Source organism: Gobius niger (assembly GCF_951799975.1).
Source record: "Gobius niger genome assembly, chromosome: 11".
In the NCBI taxonomy this organism is placed as follows: domain Eukaryota; kingdom Metazoa; phylum Chordata; class Actinopteri; order Gobiiformes; family Gobiidae; genus Gobius; species Gobius niger.
Genome location: NC_136862.1, coordinates 16,156,792 through 16,176,673, shown reverse-complemented (window position 1 = coordinate 16,176,673; position 19,882 = coordinate 16,156,792). Strand labels below are relative to the sequence as shown.

Genomic DNA, 19,882 nt, shown 5'->3' with positions numbered 1-19,882 from the left:
ATATTTAACGCAAAGTAAGAATTGATGTAAAACAAGAGTCATCAGGGTGATCTATCCTGAGCTCATTTGTGTTGTTTTTCTCATGTAGCTCAGCGTCCAGGCTCAAAAAGTCCTAAGTCACTATGGTAACGTCATGTAGATACAGAACAAGCAAAGGACTTCATTTCCCATCATGCATCAGATGAGCAGATCCGCACCGCTCATGCGCACTCGCACGCTTCAGGACCATATGCTCCGCCTTCTTGCTAAGAAAAGACTACAATCCCATCATGCCTTGCAACTTTGGCAGAATTTCTTGTCGACGTGTGAAGGGAGGGATTCGGACACAAACAAATGTCCGTAGGTTAGATGTTGGGCTAATTTCAAAGCTAAGTATGCCATGTCAGGTGGATTCATAACTCAGTGACCTGTGAAACATGTGGCTCAAACCCGATGAGATACTGCTCAAAAACGCCTTTAAATTATGGGTCACCGAGAAGGATAATGAGTATTTCATTTTGCAAAGGAGACGGGGGTATGGAGAAGGTGGCGGTGGGTTGACAGGTGAGGCTAGCTAACTAATATGCAATGTTATTAATGTGTGTTGTTGTGCAAATATGTCCACTATAGATGTGATGACTTTCAGTATCTAAAGTGCCTGTACATTTTCCTTACCATGGGCGTGTGCATCATCAGCCCACAGACCACATTGTGCCTCCTATATATTTGATCCAGCTGCAACAGGTTTGAGTCAATTGTCACAAGTAGAAGGCAGTTTTAGTATTCTATAAAGACGCAAAGCAAACTGTGCAAAGCGAGTGTCTCTTTAAGCATACGTGACGGTTTATTGGCTTATGTGGTGGTGTTCAATGCGTGGTAAAAACTCTGAGTTGACAATTTAGCATCCCCCCCATTCACATTTTTACAGTGGATCAATATTTACCAATAGTGTTGAATTCATTTTTTTTTTTTATTAGTGTGTTTTCTTACAACAAACATTTCCACTGAGACCAAGCCAGTCTCACCTAAAGTGAGTTCAAACTGATGTGAGATATAATTTCAGACTTGATGCTGTTTGTGTGTATGGGAATTACATTTGTCCAGACAATGCACATATGCAATAATACTTCAACACAGCGACCGTATACTGACTGTCTCAGTTTTTGGTAAATGGCTGACAAAAAGCTAAAGTGCATTAGACATGCTTCTGTGATTGATATGAAATCCCACTAGTGACAGTGAGTTTACAAGTGGTCACCAAAGCTGTCATTGTCACCGACACAGCAGAGTGACTAATGGCATTAATCTTTTTAGCTCCAACTCTCTCTGACCCCACAAGTCAGCGTCTGAAGTAATTAATGCATCATTTATGATAATGAATAGTGTAGAAGCGGACGACATAGAGACTAATGGGTGAGCCGGCCACTTTAATAATAGTGGAGCCTAAACGCTGTCGCATGTTGCACTTGAATCCCACTTCAACATAAGAGCTTTTAGTCTGAACTGTGCTCTATTTTCCCCTTTATCTTTTATGATGTTACTGCAATCAAGAAGACGACAGTAATGTTAGAGGTATTTGATCTTTTCTGGGAGCAGGTGCATATCTATGTACAGCAGGCAGGGCAGCGTTTTGCTGATGCAGAAAGAGTGGGTTCACTGCAACCCTGTTAATTATTCATGGAGGACATGTCGGAGAGAAGTTGGAAAGGTAGCCAGTTTTGTTCATTTCAGTGGTTTGATTTAGAGGTCCGATTGGCACCAGTCTGTTATTGTTTACTCTGTATTGTGTATGTATTTCTGTTGTCAAAATGCCCCATACTCATCTTTCTTTCTTTTTTTTTCAAATATTGAGCTTATGTTGAAAGACCGTCGCCTTGACCACCAGCTGTTCTTCAACTTATTTCCACTCTAATGATCCATTCATTAATCTTAGCAGTTTATTAGATCCCATCTGAGCCACTATTGGCATGAGCTGGCTTCCACCTGGACAATCACCCGTTAATTGCCGCAGTTACTCTGAGAGACAGACACTCACAGACAAGTATTCAGGCTCACATTTATTGCCAATAGACCACATATCTATACCAGCAAAACATCAACTCAACTGACTTTAAACTTGTCCTAGGAATAAGAAATCATTTTTGTTTTAAATATTACATCCGCTTATGTATATTAGGATTATATTGTTGGAGTTATTCAATCTGTTGTTTTTTACTGTTCGTCTTTTTCAATCTGCTTTATTTTTAAGGCTCATACTGCTGTGAATGAATTCCACTGAACTTCAAAGGGTCTTAACTTAGCAGGACACCCTGACTGATGAAGCATATTAATGAACTGTCTTTGACTTACAGGGCTCCTTGTGGGGACTTTGGATACTGTGTTGGATTCAACATCCAAAGTTGCCCCATTTCGTATTTTGCACCACACGCCGGATTCTCAGATCTACTGGTCCATTGCATGCGGTAAGTTTTTATGATTAACTTAAATGTGATAAGATCTGCTCATGCATGTAAATATAGAGATATTCATGAGTATATATTATAGAATTACAAAATTATTACTTTTTTCTGTATTTTATATTTTATGTCATCTTGCCAGGGGTAACAAAGGATGAGATATTCCAGCACTGGGATTGGCTCCAGCAGAACATCATGAGGACACTCTCTGTTTTTGATTCTAGCGAAGATATCACCAGCTTTGTACAAGGCAAGATCAGAGTAAGTCTTTTTCTTTACTGTGTACTTAGAGCTGTATATGATATTTCCTCAATTAAGCTCTCAATTCAGCTTTAAAATATCCTTTTCCATCTATACCACTGAATATTATTATCATGTATTATTATCAAGGGTCTGATTGCTGAAGAAGGGAAGTCTTCTCTGGTTCTTGAGGATGATCCGGAGAAGTTCAGAGAGGCTCTCCTGAGGTTTGAGAAGTGGTTTGAGCTGCCCTCAGAGGAGAAGCTGGTGACTTATTACTCCTGCAGCTACTGGAAAGGCAAGGTGCCCTGCCAAGGCTGGCTCTACCTCAGCACCAACTTTCTCTGCTTCTATTCGTACCTGCTGGGATCAGAGGGTAAGTCATTACGCCACAAATTTACTCCAGTTGACATTTGTCTTAATGACTTAAAATGGTTTGAACAAACCGAAGAGATAAATGTCTCGTTATAATGGTACTACTCAGTGCAAAATTGACATGTTTTTCACACTGATAATGATTTTCCAAAGCAATTATTGACCAAAGAATACTTTGTGGCAAAATCAAGCTTCTATAATTACTAAGTTGAAGCATAACTGTTTGTTCGTTTAATTCACCATTCTTCTCTTCTTCTTCATCTTCATGTAGTGAAGCTGGTCATCTCTTGGGATGAGCTCTGGAGGCTGGAGAAAACCTCAAATGTCATTCTGACTGAAAGCATCCATGTTCATGCTCACGGCGAGGATCACTACTTCTCAATGCTGCTGCATCTTAATGAGACATTTGTTATTATGGAGCAACTGGCCGACTACTCTATTAAGCGGCTTTTTGACAAAGAGGCTTTCCAAAAGGAGCCAATGCTACGAGACCCCCTGCAAATCACAAAAAGGTACAGTTTGCCTACACAAGTCACTTATGTTTTTCATAATGTTTGAAGCACCTTAATGTGTTTGATGTATTTACAATTCAAGCAAATAAAAAGATGTTGTTTCTTTCAGAGGCCTAGAAGCTCATGCAAAAAGCGAACAGTTCCGGACATTTTTTAGACTTCCAAAAGAAGAGAACTTATTAGAGGTCCATGAAAGCTTTCTCTGGGTGCCCTTCTGCCATTTTAACACACTGGGCAAGATCTGCCTTTCTGAGAACTACCTGTGTTTTGCCAGTCAGGATGGCAGCCAGTGTCATGTCATCATTCCGATGCGTGAGGTAAATACCACACACATTAATCCATTTATAGATTTAATTTAATATTTTTCTGTTATACCTTGTTTGGCCGGGTAATATGATTATACCCCTTTTTCCAGGTGGTGAATGTAGAGAAGCCAGATTTCAGCAGCAGAGCTTTGATTGTGTGTGTGCGTGGAAAGAGGGCGCTGCGTTTCTCTGAGGTGCGCGATTACCAGCGACTGGCCAACTCCATACGCAGCAGATGTGGGATTAGTGCCAGTCCTTTGCATTCTGCTTCATCAGAGGTAACACTTAATGACACGCCACACCCCAACCTCTGTATGTGATTTTTATGCAGCTAACATGAACATTCTTGATTTTAGGCCATCCGGGGTGAATGTCAGTCACTCATCAATCACTTTGAGGATAACCCAGAGGACGTAACCCTGATGGTGGGGCAGAAAGGCAGCTCCAAGGCCGTAAGCACAGAGGCACTCATGACAGTTTTCCACCCACAAGACATGGAAAACCTTGACCCCAAAATGGTAGCTAACTAAGGACACCATGTTCGAATTATTGCAACATAGTATTTTGACTTTTATGTTTTTATGTTTTGTACAGCTAAAAGAGAAGATGAAGGAGCAGTCTTGGAACATACACTTCTCTGAATATGGGCGAGGTACAAGCATGTTTTTAACCAAAAAGACTCGGGATTTGATCGTGCGTGGGGTCCCTGAAGCCCTGAGGGGTGAGCTGTGGATGCTTTTCTCAGGTATTTTATCAATTTGTTATTAGCTCTGTCCATCAGTTATTATTATAATTCGACATGAGTGGTTGGCAGCGTTAAGGGATTTATTAGCTAAGACCTTCTTGGCTATTCTCCGGGTGCTCACCCAGCATAAATAATTAAGTGAAACATTTTAGTGTGTGCACAATGTAGCATCTATTTTGGATTTCCCCCGTAGGAGCTGTGAACGACATGGCCACTCACCCGGGCTATTACACTGAGCTGGTGGAGCAGTCTCTGGGCACGAGCACGTTGGCCACAGATGAGATTGAAAGAGACCTTCACCGCTCTCTGCCTGAGCATCCTGCCTTCCAGAGCGACACTGGGATCTCGGCTCTGCGCAGAGTCCTCACCGCTTATGCCTACAGGAACCCCAAAATAGGCTACTGCCAGGTAACAGGGCAGGTGTTGCCGTTGTGTCTTCGGGCAAGACGGTTCACTCACCTTTGTCTATAAATGTGGTGTGTTTGCGTGAATATAGGATCGGGAGTGGCCTAGAGGCTTTTGGCGGATGCATAGCTTATCATCACAGTATGTGGGGAACACTGTTGGGTTCACGCCATAAAAGTAATCAACTACTAAAAGTAATCTAGTTACTTCTTTGATTACTTTATTTAAAAATTAATCTAATTACTAGTTACATTAGTTTAAAAAAAAAAGAAAAATAGGATCAAGCCAGGCTGTGCAGATCGTCTTTACTTTAGATGATATAAACTCAAATTAATTTCCATTTACTTTGTAGTTTTCGGTTTCGGTTCGACATTTAATAAGATATTTTAAAGGATCACAATAAGTAATCAATAGTTACTTGATCAAGTAGTTATAATCTAATTACCAATTTTGCAATTATAATCCCATTACTTTACTCAGTTACTTAAAGAAAAAATGAATTACAGGCAACACTGAATGTGTCTTTGTGCATCCAAAAATTCACTTAATAAAGAAAAAATCATTTTGAATTCACAAAGTTGACTCACTTTTCAATCCTGTGTGTCCTTTGACTCAGGCCATGAACATTCTCACTTCAGTTCTGCTTCTTTATGCAAAAGAAGAAGAAGCTTTCTGGCTTTTAGTGGCTGTTTGTGAAAGGATGCTCCCGGATTACTTCAACCGCAGAATTATAGGTCAGTGTATTGCTGGATGACTTTATAAAACTTAAACCTTAAACCCAGGGCTACAAAGAAAATCAATGTGTTGTTAAAATGGACTTGACATTTCCCCAGGTGCTTTAGTCGACCAGGCGGTGTTCGAAGACCTGATTCGGGAGAACTTGCCTCAGCTGGTGGAGCACATGACGGACCTGAGCTTCTTCTCGTCTGTGTCCTTGTCCTGGTTCCTCACGCTCTTCATCAGCGTCCTGCCCATAGAGAGTGCAGTCAATGTGGTCGACTGCTTCTTCTACGACGGTATTAAAGCCATTCTGCAGCTCGGACTGGCCGTGCTGGATTACAACATGGACGCCCTCATCAGTTGCCATGACGACGCAGAAGCGGTCACAATTCTCAATAGGTATGCGTGTTAAAGTGTGCTGAATCTTAATTGTGAATATATTTATTGTCTTTATGTTATTTCTTGAATAGATTCTTTGATAGTGTGACAAACAAAGACAGTCCACTGCCCCCAACAGTGCAGCAGGCATCAGTGGGTAACAATGACAAAGCATCTCATTTCGGTGTGGATATTAGTGAATTGATCCGAGAGGCCTATGAGGTACAGTCTCTTGCTGACCACACATTTTACTGGCATTGATCTGTTAATAAAATGATGCTTTTTTCCTAGAAATATGGACATATACGCTCTGAGGAAGTTGAGAGCTCTCGAAAAAGAAATAAACTTTATGTCATACAGACATTAGAGGATACTACGAAGCAGAATGTTGTAAGTTATTCACAAAAGCAATGATAACCGTATTGTACAGTTTCTTCATTTAATTAGTTCATTTCCTCTCTTTAGATTCGAGTGGTGTCCCAGGAGGTCAGATTTACTGCCCCTCAGCTTGATGAGCTTTATTTTTTATTCAAAGTAAGACTAGTTATATTTTTTTTAAATGTCATTGTATCCATTCTTTATGAAAATTAGACATTTGCGTTTGACTTTGTTTCAGAGGCAGCATTTTCTGAGCTGTTACTGGACCATGAACAGTCCAGTGCTGTTGCATCACGACCCGAGCCTGGCCTATCTGGAGCAGTATCAGCTGGGCTTCCAGCAGTTCAGCTCGCTCCTCTCCCTGCTGGAGCCATGGGCCTTTTGCCCCGTGAAAAGCACTCTGTCCCTCTGGGTCTTCCGCCTCATTGACGAGAACCAGGATGGTCTCGTCAACTTTAAGGAGTTCTGCTGTGCCCTTGGTATGACATATCATTATCATTATTATGTCAGTAAATATATCACTGAATGCAATAGATCAGTGGTGTCAAACTCATTTTGGATCGTGGGCTAAAATTCAGCTCCAGTAGCGGGTCGCGGGCCACATATACCGTGAACTTTAAAATACTAGTAATACTAATTGATCATAATATTGAGCTGAGATTTTAAAATAGTGCTGATTTGGTGCAAACCCCGACAGGACTGTGGCCTAATAAATAATAACGGTTTACACTTGTATTGCACTTTACAAGCCTGTGTTTCGAGTTTCTCACAGTGCTACATTGTCGGTGGTGGTAAGCTACTATAGTAGCCACAGCTGCCCTGGAGCTGATGGACTATTTACCACTGGCTATAATGTGTTGTTTATATCCGGATATGTCAGTACCCTCTTCTGGACTCGTGTGGAATTCTTAGTGGCTGGAGTGAGCATTCTGGTTATTTTTCTAAAAATTCATAACTCCGCACAGGAATTGGCTAGAGATTTCAGGAAGACTTCAACACATTTCAGAATTTATGCTCTATAAGTCGTGGGCCAGATTAAATCATTGCTGTGTTGTTGCGTTGTGCAATTGATGTTCAAATACTGCAGTTTTTTCAACATTGAGTATTTCACTTGCAGATACATTGTACTGTGGTTCCTTCACAAACAAGCTGAAGTTTCTGTTCAAGCTGCATCTCCCACCAGGTAAGAACACTAGAATATACATTATATTATATAACATGCTCATTGCTCATATACTGTGTGTCAATTTTACTTTGCCTCTGCTTTTAGTTTGGTGTGTGCATTTTAGTCCTGTGCTTTTGAAGAACCTCATGAATTGCCACAAATCATTTCTTGTTAAACTGGAAAACATTGTGTCTTCGTTATCTTTTGACTTTGACCTTTTCTTATGGCGTACTTTTTGGCGTTAAAGAGTTCAATGTCCAAATAGAGCAACTGTTTGCAAACAACATTCTTGGCCATCTGAGAAATGCCCTTACAAAAGCAGAGATTACAAAATGTCCCCCATAATAAGCTTGTTGACATTCATCTGTGCAGCAACTGACAATGCAGAAATAGTCAGCAGACATTGCCTCAGTTCTCCGTCAAATGAGCACATTGCCCCGGAAAAGAAACTGCCCTTGACTATGTGCCTCTCTTCGGCATCATTAGGCTCTAGCTGCTTGAAGGCAAAGTAAGAATAGCTAGTATGTGGTGTCAAAGGACTTCGCCATGGCAACGATGGGTGCGAAGAGCCGTGAGCAGTGTCGTGGACTTGTGTCTCCGGGAAAGATATCCGCCAAGAGGAAGCGCGTGAATTACAGCTGGCTGAGTTGTAGCGTGTGATATTAGAGGCTGCAGAACGTGACTCATACATAACACGATTTATGGCTGAAGGGGAGTTCACGTTGCTTCAGCACCAAGGACAGGTCCTGCCCCTGTGTCTCACTTCAAAAAGCATGTCCACACTTCGTTGATCATCGTATTAAAACAGAGCAGACAGGCTGCAGCTGATAGCACTCTAACACACTTTAGACTCAGACGACGAATGTCGGATTGCTGCTGGGAAGTGACTTGTGCACAATGTGCGCACTCTCCGCTTCATGACTCATTTACATAACTGACAGAAGCATGTAGAAACATTATACATTGAACTAAATATAACATGAAAAGCAGGAAGCGCTGGCTGAATGGTTTCTCAGACGTTAACATTTTTAAAACCGCATTTGTCAAATCACAGTACTGTTTACCAGTGTTTCCCAACCAGGGGTACGAGGACCTCTGGGGGTAATTGTAACCGGCTCAACAAGGTGTAAAAAGTTGTAACAAAATACAACATTTTAAAAGTTAAAAGTTGTAATTTCATAAAAGGAATGAGAGAGATGAGAGATGATACTTTATTGATCTCACAGATGGAGAAATTGCATTCGATGAGAGAGCATCCGGCAGCAGCACCCATTCAGTGCGCACCACTCTTTTTGTATGAATGTAAAAGGGTAAATGTAACAAAGTAAACAAATATTTGCAAAGGTTAACAAAAAATACCCAACACTAACACAATCAAAACCAAGTTACTGTGTGTCACACAGGCCCATAAATGAGAAAAACACAGACAGGACACACAACCTAATTAAATGAAAATGAGTGTTTCACACACAAAAGCTACAAACGGTAACAACAAAGAGAGACAGAACAAACATGGCACACTGTTCTCGAAGGCCAGAATTTCCCAACATGTGGCCTTTTTATTGGAGCGGCTTTAAAGGGCCAGGAGTAGAACTGCCCCACCAATCAGACAACATCAGAGCCAAGGAACCAATCACCAGCCAGGACCCTCAACACAGTCCACTTTTATGATGCGGGGGGGGGGGGGGAACAGAACCAAGACACGAGACCAAAAAGCTTTGGAACGATGGCTGTATACAACCAAATTCTGTTCATTCTGAAAGTAAATCGAGTTTTCACTGTCCCTTTGATATCCAACAGCAGAGACGATCTTTAGTTATACCCGGCAAATGTGGTAATTTGATGTGATTATAGCATATAATTACTTAAGTGGATCCCCTGCTGATTAAAAGCGTTCAAAGTAAAATGCCATTACCATCGTTTATGTCAGGTGTACTTATGTGAACAGGTTTCGAAATGGCACAAAAAGGTAAAACAATGAATGTACTGACAAAAGCACAGTATGATTTTATTCAGCATTCAGATCCTACTTGCACAGACACGTTTTTCTATACAGCTGTACAAAAGAACATGTTGCTAATAGATGCTGTATTTATACACCTTGAGCCATCACTTTTTTCAAATATGACATACACTGCTACCCCTACCCCTAATCATTTCTTACTGGGCTACTAATCTCTGTTGCTTACTCTGAAATCTTTCTATATTCTTTCTTTTCACTAATTAACAGCATTCACAGGTAGCCCATTGCGCGCACAGGAACAAAGAATCCATCACTTCTCTCTCTCTGAAGACTCTCCTCAAATGAATAGACCGACTGGTTAGCCTCTTTACCCTTTCCTTTACTTTTCTAATTGCGTGTTGCCTTGCAGATGTGTCACCATTACAGTTTACAGATTGGATAATATTTTTAACTTGTTGTTTTTGTATTTTAGCTTTTGAACTTCCTGAAGATGGTGTTATTAGAAAGAGCCCTGAAAGAGGTATTTGCTTGTTGTTTATTCTTGATGTAATTCTTAATGTTTTAGTATTAAGATTAATTTTTGCACACACAGGTCGAGGGAAGGTGGACCTGCAGGCGTATTTGAAACAATGGCAAAATGAAATACTCAAGAAAGAAGAGACGATTAAGGACCTGCCAAGGATCAACCAGGTATTTCGTCAGGCTCCTAGAAAGATACTGTTACGTTTTTTTGTCCAAATTGATACTTTTGTATATATTTATTTTCTATTAATAAATATTCCACTGATATATAGTATCATTACTGATAATACCACATAACAATTAAAAACATCTTTAAGTTTGGATAGCATAAATTACAATTAATGTGACATGACAAATGGCATATTTTATCAAAATAACCCTTGACCCTGGTCCTGGGAAAATACCTTTGGCATTGATCCTGGACTCTTAAAGGAATAGGCCATGGTTTTTACATACTGAGATATGCTCTTACATATGCGTTAGATATGTGTTGATGAATTCATTTGTACCTGGTCTGGTCTTCACGCGTGTCCTCAGACGGCGTTAGCATTTAGCCTCTCCTCCTCTATAGCTCCAAACGAGGTGAAGATAGACACTACCAAACTCTTCCAACAGGTACAAATGAACTTGTCTAGGCTAAGGCAAGAACGTATCTCAGTATGTAAAAATGGTGGCCTATTCCTTTAATTACTTGGTGATATCAGGAACACGTCCATGAATTTAAAGACAGTTACAGCCTTGTGTTTGAGTCCTGTGAATATCTCTCCCCACGTATCACCCCTTTTCGCCCTTTACTTTGCTGCCCAATAAAACCTATGGGCCAAAAGCCCTTAGAATAAAAATAAGACTGTCAACTTTCAGTTATAGATTTGAACATGTTCCTTTCATAATATCCTAAACAGGAGTATGTGAATACTTCCTGAACCCACAGTATGCATGCTGGCGAATGGAGGTAAGAATGTGTATATCTTAATACTGTTCCCTTTTATCTTTTCCAAGGCTCAGTTCATCCAGTTTTCCAAGACGCTGTACAACATTTTCCACGGTGACCCAGAGGAGGAGTCTCTGTACCGTGCTGTAACCCACGTAACCAGTCTCCTTTTGCGGATGGAGGAGGTTGGAAGAAAACTGCAGGAGCCCAGCAGCCCTCAGTCCTCCTCCAAACCTGCCCCCGTGTCTGCAGAGGCGTCTCCGGCTGAGGTGTCTCCTGCTGAGGAGAACGCCACGTCCCCGGAGAGCACGGACACGAGCAGCTCGCAGACCAGCCAAGGCACACAGGGCTCTGAACAGTCAGAGGTGGAGTGGTCCTTTTCGTTCGAGCAGGTCATAGCTTCCCTGTTAAACGAGCCGGCTGTTGTCCGCTTTTTCGAAAGGCCCGTGGATATTAATGCAAAACTAGGACATGCAAAAGTTGCTCAGCTGAGGCTCAAGATCCAAAAGTGACAGTCGCCATAAATTTGCTTTTTTGAAATCTTGAGGCAGATTGTTGTTGAAGTGGTTTGAATCTTTTAAAGGGAATGTGTAATATCAAACATTGGGATGCACTTTGTAAGTGTGGCAGTTAAATGTGGGTCAGCTGTGGTGATGTGGTGTCTTCAGGACATTTACATTTATACACTGATCAACTGTTGATTTCCATCATCATTAATAATGCAGGCTTTATTTTTATTCTTTGCACAATTTCTCAAATGCATTTTCAATCCTGTGCACAGGTTGTATTTCTTCACAGCACATATTTTTCTTCAAGCAAGTTATGTATAAAAAAAGATTACATATAGTTTTGTATAATGGTCATTATTGTCAGTGTTTGGAAACATGACAGAACATTAATCCATAGGCCGAGTCTCTAAGAACATCCTGTTCATCTCCTCTTTTATTGGTTGTTGCTGCTGTGAAATACAGTACAGTGTACATGGTAACGGGTCCTGTGACTATGTTTAAATTCATCCTATAAACCAGCTATTGATTCAGACTTAGGAATAAACAGACGGAGGACAAACTCGCCATTGATATTTAGAAATAATTTAATGACCGAAGCTCTATAAAAGAAAGCAAAAAGCACTGTTTCTGGTGTGACATTTGCAATAACCTGTAGGGGAGAATGCCATACTGCCACACATGTAAATGAGTAGGACATATTAAAAAAAAGTCTTTTTAAAATTAAGAAGCTGCTGCTGCTGACATGTATCTATATGTGCGTGTAGTGTCTGGTTATTAGCAGAGTTTAAACCATCCAACTGTGCTGTATTAGCTCTCTGCCGTAAACGGTTAAGTGCTGTTTGCTTTAGTCTGTTTTAGGATGTACTCCAGTAAAAGTACTGTAGTGCACACTGTCAGTTCAGTAAATGTTTAACTATAGTTATGCTGTTTGATGAAGAGCATAGTAATTACTGGGCTAAAGTTGGTATAGTTCATACAACTTCAATGAAATAATGTTTATTGAAATCTCAGGGTATGATTTATGTAAAATAAAAAGGTCAAAGGGATATTTTTGGACCTAGAATAGATCCGGTAGATGGCAGAGCATACTTTGTCGTTAACTCTAATTATAGGAAATGTGTAGCATACTAGGTGTTGTCACTTAGCTTTTACAGAACTGCCTGCTTCTAAATGCCTCGCGGATCACCGTGTTTTTCTGTCTTTGCTTTGTATGAATTATCTGCTTTTTTTCTTCGTATTGCATCTGCGCCAGTGAATAAAATAGTTGCACTTATTTGAGAGAAGGCTGAAGATCTTTGAGGCAGCTGACAGAAAGACATCTTTACCAGTGCAGCTGTAGATGATACTCTTTGGGGCCAAACACATTTTTTAAACACAAATCCTGTGTGAGACAAGTGCATTATTTGCGTATTTGTATTTGTTTATTTTTATTTCAATTATTTTAAATTACTTGCGCCTTTTTAGATATTTACTTTTGATGTACAGGCTGAATTAAAGGAGATGGCTTCACAAAAATTACTAATCTATCATAGCTGCTCTGACCAAAACACTATAACACTATATGCTGTCACATTTAAGCCATACTGATAAAAAGCTGCAGCATTTCAGCATCGGGAACCTCATCCACTGTTGTATCGCATTTACAGTGTATCATGGGTATCATGATATAATCCAAGAAGACTGTTACTGTGTTTCATGCTTAAAAAATCTGTCGTGAAATGCAAATAATCACCTCTTACGAAAGAATATGCTTATTTTAGTTGCTGCATGTTATGTATATTTTGATTGTTTTGATGTAATCTTTTTGCTATGAGTAATTGCCTTTTAATTTCCAAACAGTGCATAGTTTGGTAAGTTCTTCGAGTTGAAGGTTTTTATAATTTACTGTTTCCTGTTTAGGAAAGGACAGATTAAAGGAAATGACTTTGTTAAAGCGAAATGGAAAGAGTCAGAAGTCCTCCTGGCATGCGGTCAGTTATGCCATTAAGCATGAGAGTGCGTACTGTGGGCATGGACAATGTTCTGGTGGTGCATTAGTGCAGTATTAATCAAGTCTTTTATGTGCAATTCTTGTCTACAGCTTTCGTAGTCTGTAGCTTCAGAATGAAACCTCAGTTGGCCATTTTCTTCCTGTTTGCTTGATCTTTATTTTTCTGTAAATGTATCAGAATAAAACATCTATGGTTAACATGGTTCACTGTGCTTTACTATTTTGTACCGCTATAGAATAATGACAACAGGCAGTCTCCACATGTAGATACAGGACAGGCTACTCAGGACATACGCTGAAAGTACATGAGGTTGTTGCGTTTAAGCGCTACAATACTTGTTCTTTCTGTATTACATACTTCACAAAGTCTATTACATACTGTAGATGGATTTCATTTCGAACAAGCAAGAAATCATTTGAAGTACAATAGTACTACAACAAACAAATATATCCAAGTCAATTGAAATTAAGGGCCACAGAACCAAAATAGTATAACCAACATACTATAGTACATTAGTAATTCCTTCTTTGGCTTTGCATTCTTTCACAACTTTCTTTTTGAAAAGCATTCAAAGTGATGAATGTCTGTACATTCCTTGAGATCTCCTTTCAAGTTATTCCATAGTTTAACTCCACATTCCGATATTGACATGGGATACAGTAGTATCCCATGTCCCATCCCAGTAGTATATACAGTATATCATCTCATGGTTACATTATGTTTTTATAGACTAGACAAGTATAGCATACGGCTCAAAATAATTATAATTGTGAACAAATGTTTTGAGCAGTAAACTTTACCTACTGTGTATTTAAATAGAGGCCAACAGGATCTTTTAGCTTTGAATAGTAATAATAATAGTTGTAAGTCTCGCCTAAATGTTGGAGGCCCAAATTCATTCACAAAATAACAAATCACAATCTGAAAAACTATTGAGGAAAGAAAGGTCTAAATCAGGGTCAGGAAGTTAGTGGCCCTAGTCTCTAGGGGCTTAACGGACTGGCATCATGAAGGGTGTAGCAAGGCTGGCCTAAAATTCATTTACTGACAACGGACTCAAAAATAGCCGGAATAGTGGCGGCCCTGGATGTACGTGCCTTGACTCACCCTCCAAGTGTGCGCGCTGCGTCCGGGTGATTTATGGACAGCGCAGTCTAGGACGCAGGGAAAGATACATTGGGGTGAAACACCTGAACTATTTTGGCTCTGCTATTTGGTTGCGCATGCAGTAAACCTAAGTTCACGCCCTGTAACCCGTCACCTGTTTTGGTTCCGTTTGCAGCCTTGTCCTGTCACCAGCTCTGGAGGTTTGAGTCCTAAAAGCAGGTCAGTGCAGACTTCTGCTTACAGGAATATTGGCTGTGGCGCTATCTGTAAACTATGCTATCCCATAGCAGAGCTACTTAAACTTGTCTCAACAGAATTGGGCAGGGCTTAAATGGTACACACCTTCTAAAGTAAATTAAGTAGAAAAAAATAATAATATATGATTTCATTTTAATTTTGTTGACTTCACAGGCCAATTTGTTATTTACATCTAGCTCAGTGTCTCCGCGAGACACTGAGGAGCCCTGACTCCTGGGATGTGTTTAAAATTAAGGACATCCGATTTGATCCTCTTGTGACTGAATTTCAGGCCGAGCCCCTCATAATAAACCATAGATTTAACTTGCAACCAATCCAGAACCTCCATTGAAATAACAATGTGAAGATAATGTCAAGAGAAACAACATATAAATCTGATTTAATGTGAGTAATATGTGTTTTTACTTCATGATGCAGATCTAAGCTGTTCTCAATTAATAATTATGACACTGTCAATAATGTCTTTTTTAAATCTTGAAAACATCTTGGGGCCCCAGTGCTTGCGACCCCCACTTTGGGAACCACTGACTATTAACAAATAATGATAATATTACATTTTCTTTATAATGCACTTTACATTTGACAAACAAATCTCAAAGTGCTACAGTCACATATCAATTAAAACAATATGTACCAAAAAGAGTAAAAGTAGCCTATGGTTTAAAAGTCAGCAAGAACACTGACTAAATAAAAGATGTTTTTTAAGAGTCTGCTGACTGTGGTGCCCTAAGATGTTCTGGAAGGGCATACCAGAGCCACGGGGCTGTAGCCTGAAAGGCCTTCTCTCCCATGGTGTGGAGATTGGTTTTGGGTGGGCGGAGGTGGTGACTGTCTGTGCTGCGGACTCTTCCGGTGGTGGCGTGGGGGGTCATGAGTTCGGTGAGATGTGATGGGGCAGTTCTGTGGAGGCATTGGTGGGTAAACAGACCGATTTTGTACTGTACTCTACTTAACAAATTAAATGTGTTCTTTTTACATTCAAAGCATTGCTGGCTCTCAACCCAGTGTCAGAAGGAAAACATTTCATCACCTCTGAACTACTCTTTGGGCATCATCATGACAAGACATGTTGGCCTGGTCTACTGTATACTATACACATGCCAACATTTTGTTAAGAATCGTTTTAACTTGTCTCTTCTCGTCAGGCTCAAATAAAATGTGTGCTTCTCTGGTCCTATTTTAGCCATGATCCTCTTCCATATTGTAGTATTTATACATGCAAAGTGTTCCTTGTGGTGTCTGTGTATGCACAATGATGCTGTGTATGTTTGGGAAGTAGATTCTTCCAGACCGCCATCTTCCCCTAAGATTTACTTGCAGCTCAACAAACCCATCAGCATCAGAGACTAGATATGTCTGTAGTTCAACATGCTTATGCAATTATGTATTTATAGACCAGAACCCAATTCCAATGTGAAAAGAAATCATTTGACAAACCTTTAATCATATGTTTTGTCACAGGAGGTCATGGGAGAGAGCTTTGCCTTTGAGTCAGCATGGCCTCGCACTACTGACGTCACACCAGTTTCTCGCTGCCATTCAAAGCTTCAGGTGATTTTATAACTCAAATTGTTCCAGCAAAATCAAGTCAAAGTTGTTGGATGGTGACAACGTGTTACATTATTATAACCGAGAGGTGACTGATAAAGAGTAGCAACAACGATAGTTTTTATCACTTTAATTAAATAACATTATAACATCAAAATTTAAATAACAATCATCTTAAGAAATCAGAAAATGTACAAACAGCAGGTAGATAAAAGGCATACATGTTATTTCCAGTAAAACAGCTGAGGTCTTTGAAGTAATAAAACTCTTGTCAAGCATCTGACAAGAATTAAAAAAAAGCAATAAAGACCTAATAAAGGAAGAAAATAAAAGTCTTTACGTTTCTCAAATGAAATAAATAATGCTGTCTTTTCAAGTGTAACACCTATGCAAGGAGCAGGTGTTCATATAACATTTTTGGACAGCATTTTGTAAACAAAACATTCTCAAGTCACTTAGGTCTGTCACCAAAAACATGGAAGGTCAATATTGATATTCAACGCATCAAAGCAGTTTTTTTTAAAGAGTGCAGAGTTAAGTGAGTGAAACTGCAGCAGGTCAGACCTGCAGGTCGTCCGATCGGCTCTTATTACTGCTGGGTTTGCTGGACACACTGGTTCTCCTCTGTTGTTCCAACATCTGTTGTTCTAACAAAATCTCCACATGAGTTGGGGATGGTTTCCTCTCATATCTGTCGTATCTGTCGTCTTCATTTTTCCCTCTCTTTTCCACTGCCAGATTGTCTCTGTTTTGCTTGTAAACCGCTTTGCTATTATATGGGCTGTATGCAGACGCAGGCTCGGGTAAGCTGTACTTGGGCCCAGGAGCAAATGGTTCAGGGGCAGTGTTGTGACCTCTATAGTAGTCATAGCCGTGCACATAAGGAATCACGCTGTCACTGAGTGGCTTGGCAGCTTCCAACCGAGCCTTTGAGCGCCTGTAGCGCAGGCCTTGATGACATTTAGTGAAGCCGAGATGATACATTTCCACCAGGTTCAGCAACAGTGAGACGCAGGCTACTGCCAGCATGAAGAGAATGAAGATGGTCTTCTCAGTCGGTCGGGAGATGTAGCAGTTCACAACGTTGGGGCATGGCCAGCGGTCACAGGTGTACATGGGTTTTAGCTCAAAGCCATACAGAAAGTACTGAGCTATGATAAATCCCACTTCAAACAGAGTTTTGAAAATGATATTGAAGACGTAGGTCCGGAGTAGTGCACCCTGCAAGCGCACGTGACCCTGGTTGTCTTTTATTGTTGCTTTTTTGGCTTTTGTGTTCATTATCTGCTGCTGTTTCTCGCTTTGCAGCGCAAGCTCCTTCTCTTTTTGCTTGTCCTTTTCCTCCATGCGGACCAGATGAAGGATGTGCCCCAAGTAAATCAGTGTGGGAGTGGATATGAAGATGATCTGCAGGACCCAGAAGCGGATGTGCGAGATGGGGAAAGTTTTGTCGTAACAGACGTTCTGGCAACCGGGTTGCTTGGTGTCACACGTGAAACCTGACAGCTCATCTCCCCACACCTTCTCAGCCGCGGCCCCCAGAACCAGGATGCGGAAGATAAACAGCACGGTTAGCCACACTTTCCCCACCACAGTGGAGTGCTCCTGGGCACTCTCCAGAAGCTTCCCCAGAGAGTTCCAGTCCGCCATACTGGCTCAGCGATGCACACCCAACTTTACTGTGAAAACCAGGCCAGGCGTCTGCTGAAGACACACACAATTTACACAATAAATAATATCTTTCATCAAAGGGAATTCCCACTGACCAAAATAATTATACCATCAAACATGACTGTAAATCATATGGAGACTGTTGAAAATTGCCCATTAGACTTTCCTAAAAAAGTAGTGCTATTATGTATCTCTCAGACAGCCTCATTAGTGCTGCCACACTTCCACAAGCTCATCTCAATCACTAAATAATCATGAATCCACTATTTGTGCTCTGAAGGTTGTGACCTATCCACTGTTAGCTGATAAAAACAGCCAGGACACAGATTGCTGTGTGTGAGAGAAAGCCCTGCAGCAGGCCAGGGAGCCTCTATGGATCTTGTGACAGACGACCCGACACTGCATGCAACACTGACGCTAGATTTAGGTTTCTTGTTTAAAATATTCAGCCATATTCATTACTGCATGCCAAATCGTACCTTTAAAAATAGTTGAGCTTGTTGCTGAGTGAAGGAGCACCTGCTTGAAACAGGGCCTAAGATTTATGGTGACACTATGGGCAAGTTGAAAAGAGATGTAACATGTTGCATTTTTCATATGAAAACATACCTGCTAATGTTCATATCCAAGCAAAAAAGCTCTTCACTGCATAACTCCTCACAGACAGAACAATTTTCCAAATCACAGAATAGGACAACAAAGTAGTGTAAGATTCTACCTGTAGTAGTCTATTGACTTAAAAAAAAGAAAGAAAAAAAAAGTCCTTTGAGACGTGGCCTGGACACAGATGAAATAGATTCCTCCTGGAGAAAATTATAAAGCCCAGTGCCCGAGAGGTGTTTCTTAGTGTCTGAATGGCAGCTGGAGGGCCCAGTCAGTTCACAGAGGAGTCTTCAAGTCAGCATGCTTTAAATAGAGTTAATGTGGGGGGAGTGGCTGTTGTCCCTGTTGTGGTTGAGCTTCAGTGACTTGACCCCAGGATTTCTCGTAGCTTTACTAGGGTCACATAAAAAGTTTGCACAATTATTTTCTAAACAGGAAACGTTTTTTGTGAATTAAAAAATGGTCAAAGTAGTTTATTGGAAAAGTTCAAAATAGGAAATTCAGTATTAGTAAAATAAACATGAGTGAATTATTATGCTTTATTATGGTCAGTAGATGTTTGAACCCATGTGATGACTTATGACTTTATTTTTTAATACATTACAATAAGTCGGTTAATTTTCCTCATCTTAATTTGTGCTTTGTGAAGAGAGAATCTGAACCAAAGACAAATATTCCTTACAAAAAGCAAATGTCAATATAATGTAATACAATAAAAAGTAGAGCAACAGGAGGACTGAATTTGTATAAAGCGTGTTTTTATAATTGTTCTTTCCTCATACGTCCCCACAGTGTGTCCAGTGGCTCACTTTTGTCACCATAAATTGACCCCCAACATGTGAAAGCTATTGATAAACACTGGCCTTTTAGAAGGAGGAGTTAATCCCATAGTCAGCCTGAGACATTGGCTCACAGGTGGCTGATCGGCTCCGTGGACCACCGCGGCACACGCTGCTAAAGATGGCAGCGGTGCCATTGGACGTGCGATGTGACGTTTCATCACGTTTGTGTCTGTTCAGGGGACGCTACGACAGCTGAGAGCACTCACACACAGGCACCGTCACGACTCAGGCTTAAAGTGCTTCCACACATAACTGGTTTACTATGTTACATCAGCAGAG

General features: G+C 40.5%; 2 protein-coding genes across 3 annotated transcripts; one reads left to right on the top strand and one right to left on the bottom strand.

The window, feature by feature from the left end:
* The first annotated feature begins 291 nt into the window (after nt 1–291).
* tbc1d8b (TBC1 domain family member 8B) lies at nt 292–13,760 on the top strand. Of its 2 annotated transcripts, XM_079566264.1 has the most exons (21): nt 292–543; nt 2,331–2,441; nt 2,578–2,696; nt 2,826–3,051; nt 3,322–3,562; nt 3,672–3,879; nt 3,978–4,145; nt 4,224–4,385; nt 4,462–4,612; nt 4,806–5,020; nt 5,634–5,751; nt 5,851–6,136; nt 6,208–6,337; nt 6,407–6,505; nt 6,581–6,649; nt 6,732–6,972; nt 7,611–7,676; nt 9,889–9,978; nt 10,094–10,141; nt 10,214–10,311; nt 11,143–13,760. In XM_079566264.1, the coding sequence occupies exons 1-21, from the start codon at nt 417–419 to the stop codon at nt 11,584–11,586; spliced, it is 3,417 nt and encodes a 1,138-aa protein (XP_079422390.1). In that variant the 5' UTR covers nt 292–416; the 3' UTR covers nt 11,587–13,760. The 2 variants fall into 2 exon arrangements, with proteins under 2 accessions (XP_079422390.1, XP_079422391.1); XM_079566265.1 differs by lacking the exon at nt 9,889–9,978.
* A 3,285-nt stretch (nt 13,761–17,045) lies between these two features.
* Nucleotides 17,046–18,137, bottom strand: LOC306970744 (gap junction alpha-3 protein-like; the record flags this gene model as incomplete). Its single annotated transcript, XM_079566771.1, has 1 exon — nt 17,046–18,137. The coding sequence occupies one exon, from the start codon at nt 18,135–18,137 to the stop codon at nt 17,046–17,048; it is 1,092 nt and encodes a 363-aa protein (XP_079422897.1).
* Between the last annotated feature and the right edge of the window lie 1,745 nt (nt 18,138–19,882).

Bases quoted from the DNA above. Each gene is read 5' to 3' on its own strand.
- tbc1d8b (XM_079566264.1), top strand. From the start codon at position 417: ATGTGGCTCAAACCCGATGAGATACTGCTCAAAAACGCCTTTAAATTA. The intron at 4,146-4,223 runs GTAACACTTAAT...TCTTGATTTTAG, and splicing joins TGCATTCTGCTTCATCAGAG to GCCATCCGGGGTGAATGTCA. The intron at 6,506-6,580 runs GTAAGTTATTCA...TCCTCTCTTTAG, and splicing joins ATACTACGAAGCAGAATGTT to ATTCGAGTGGTGTCCCAGGA.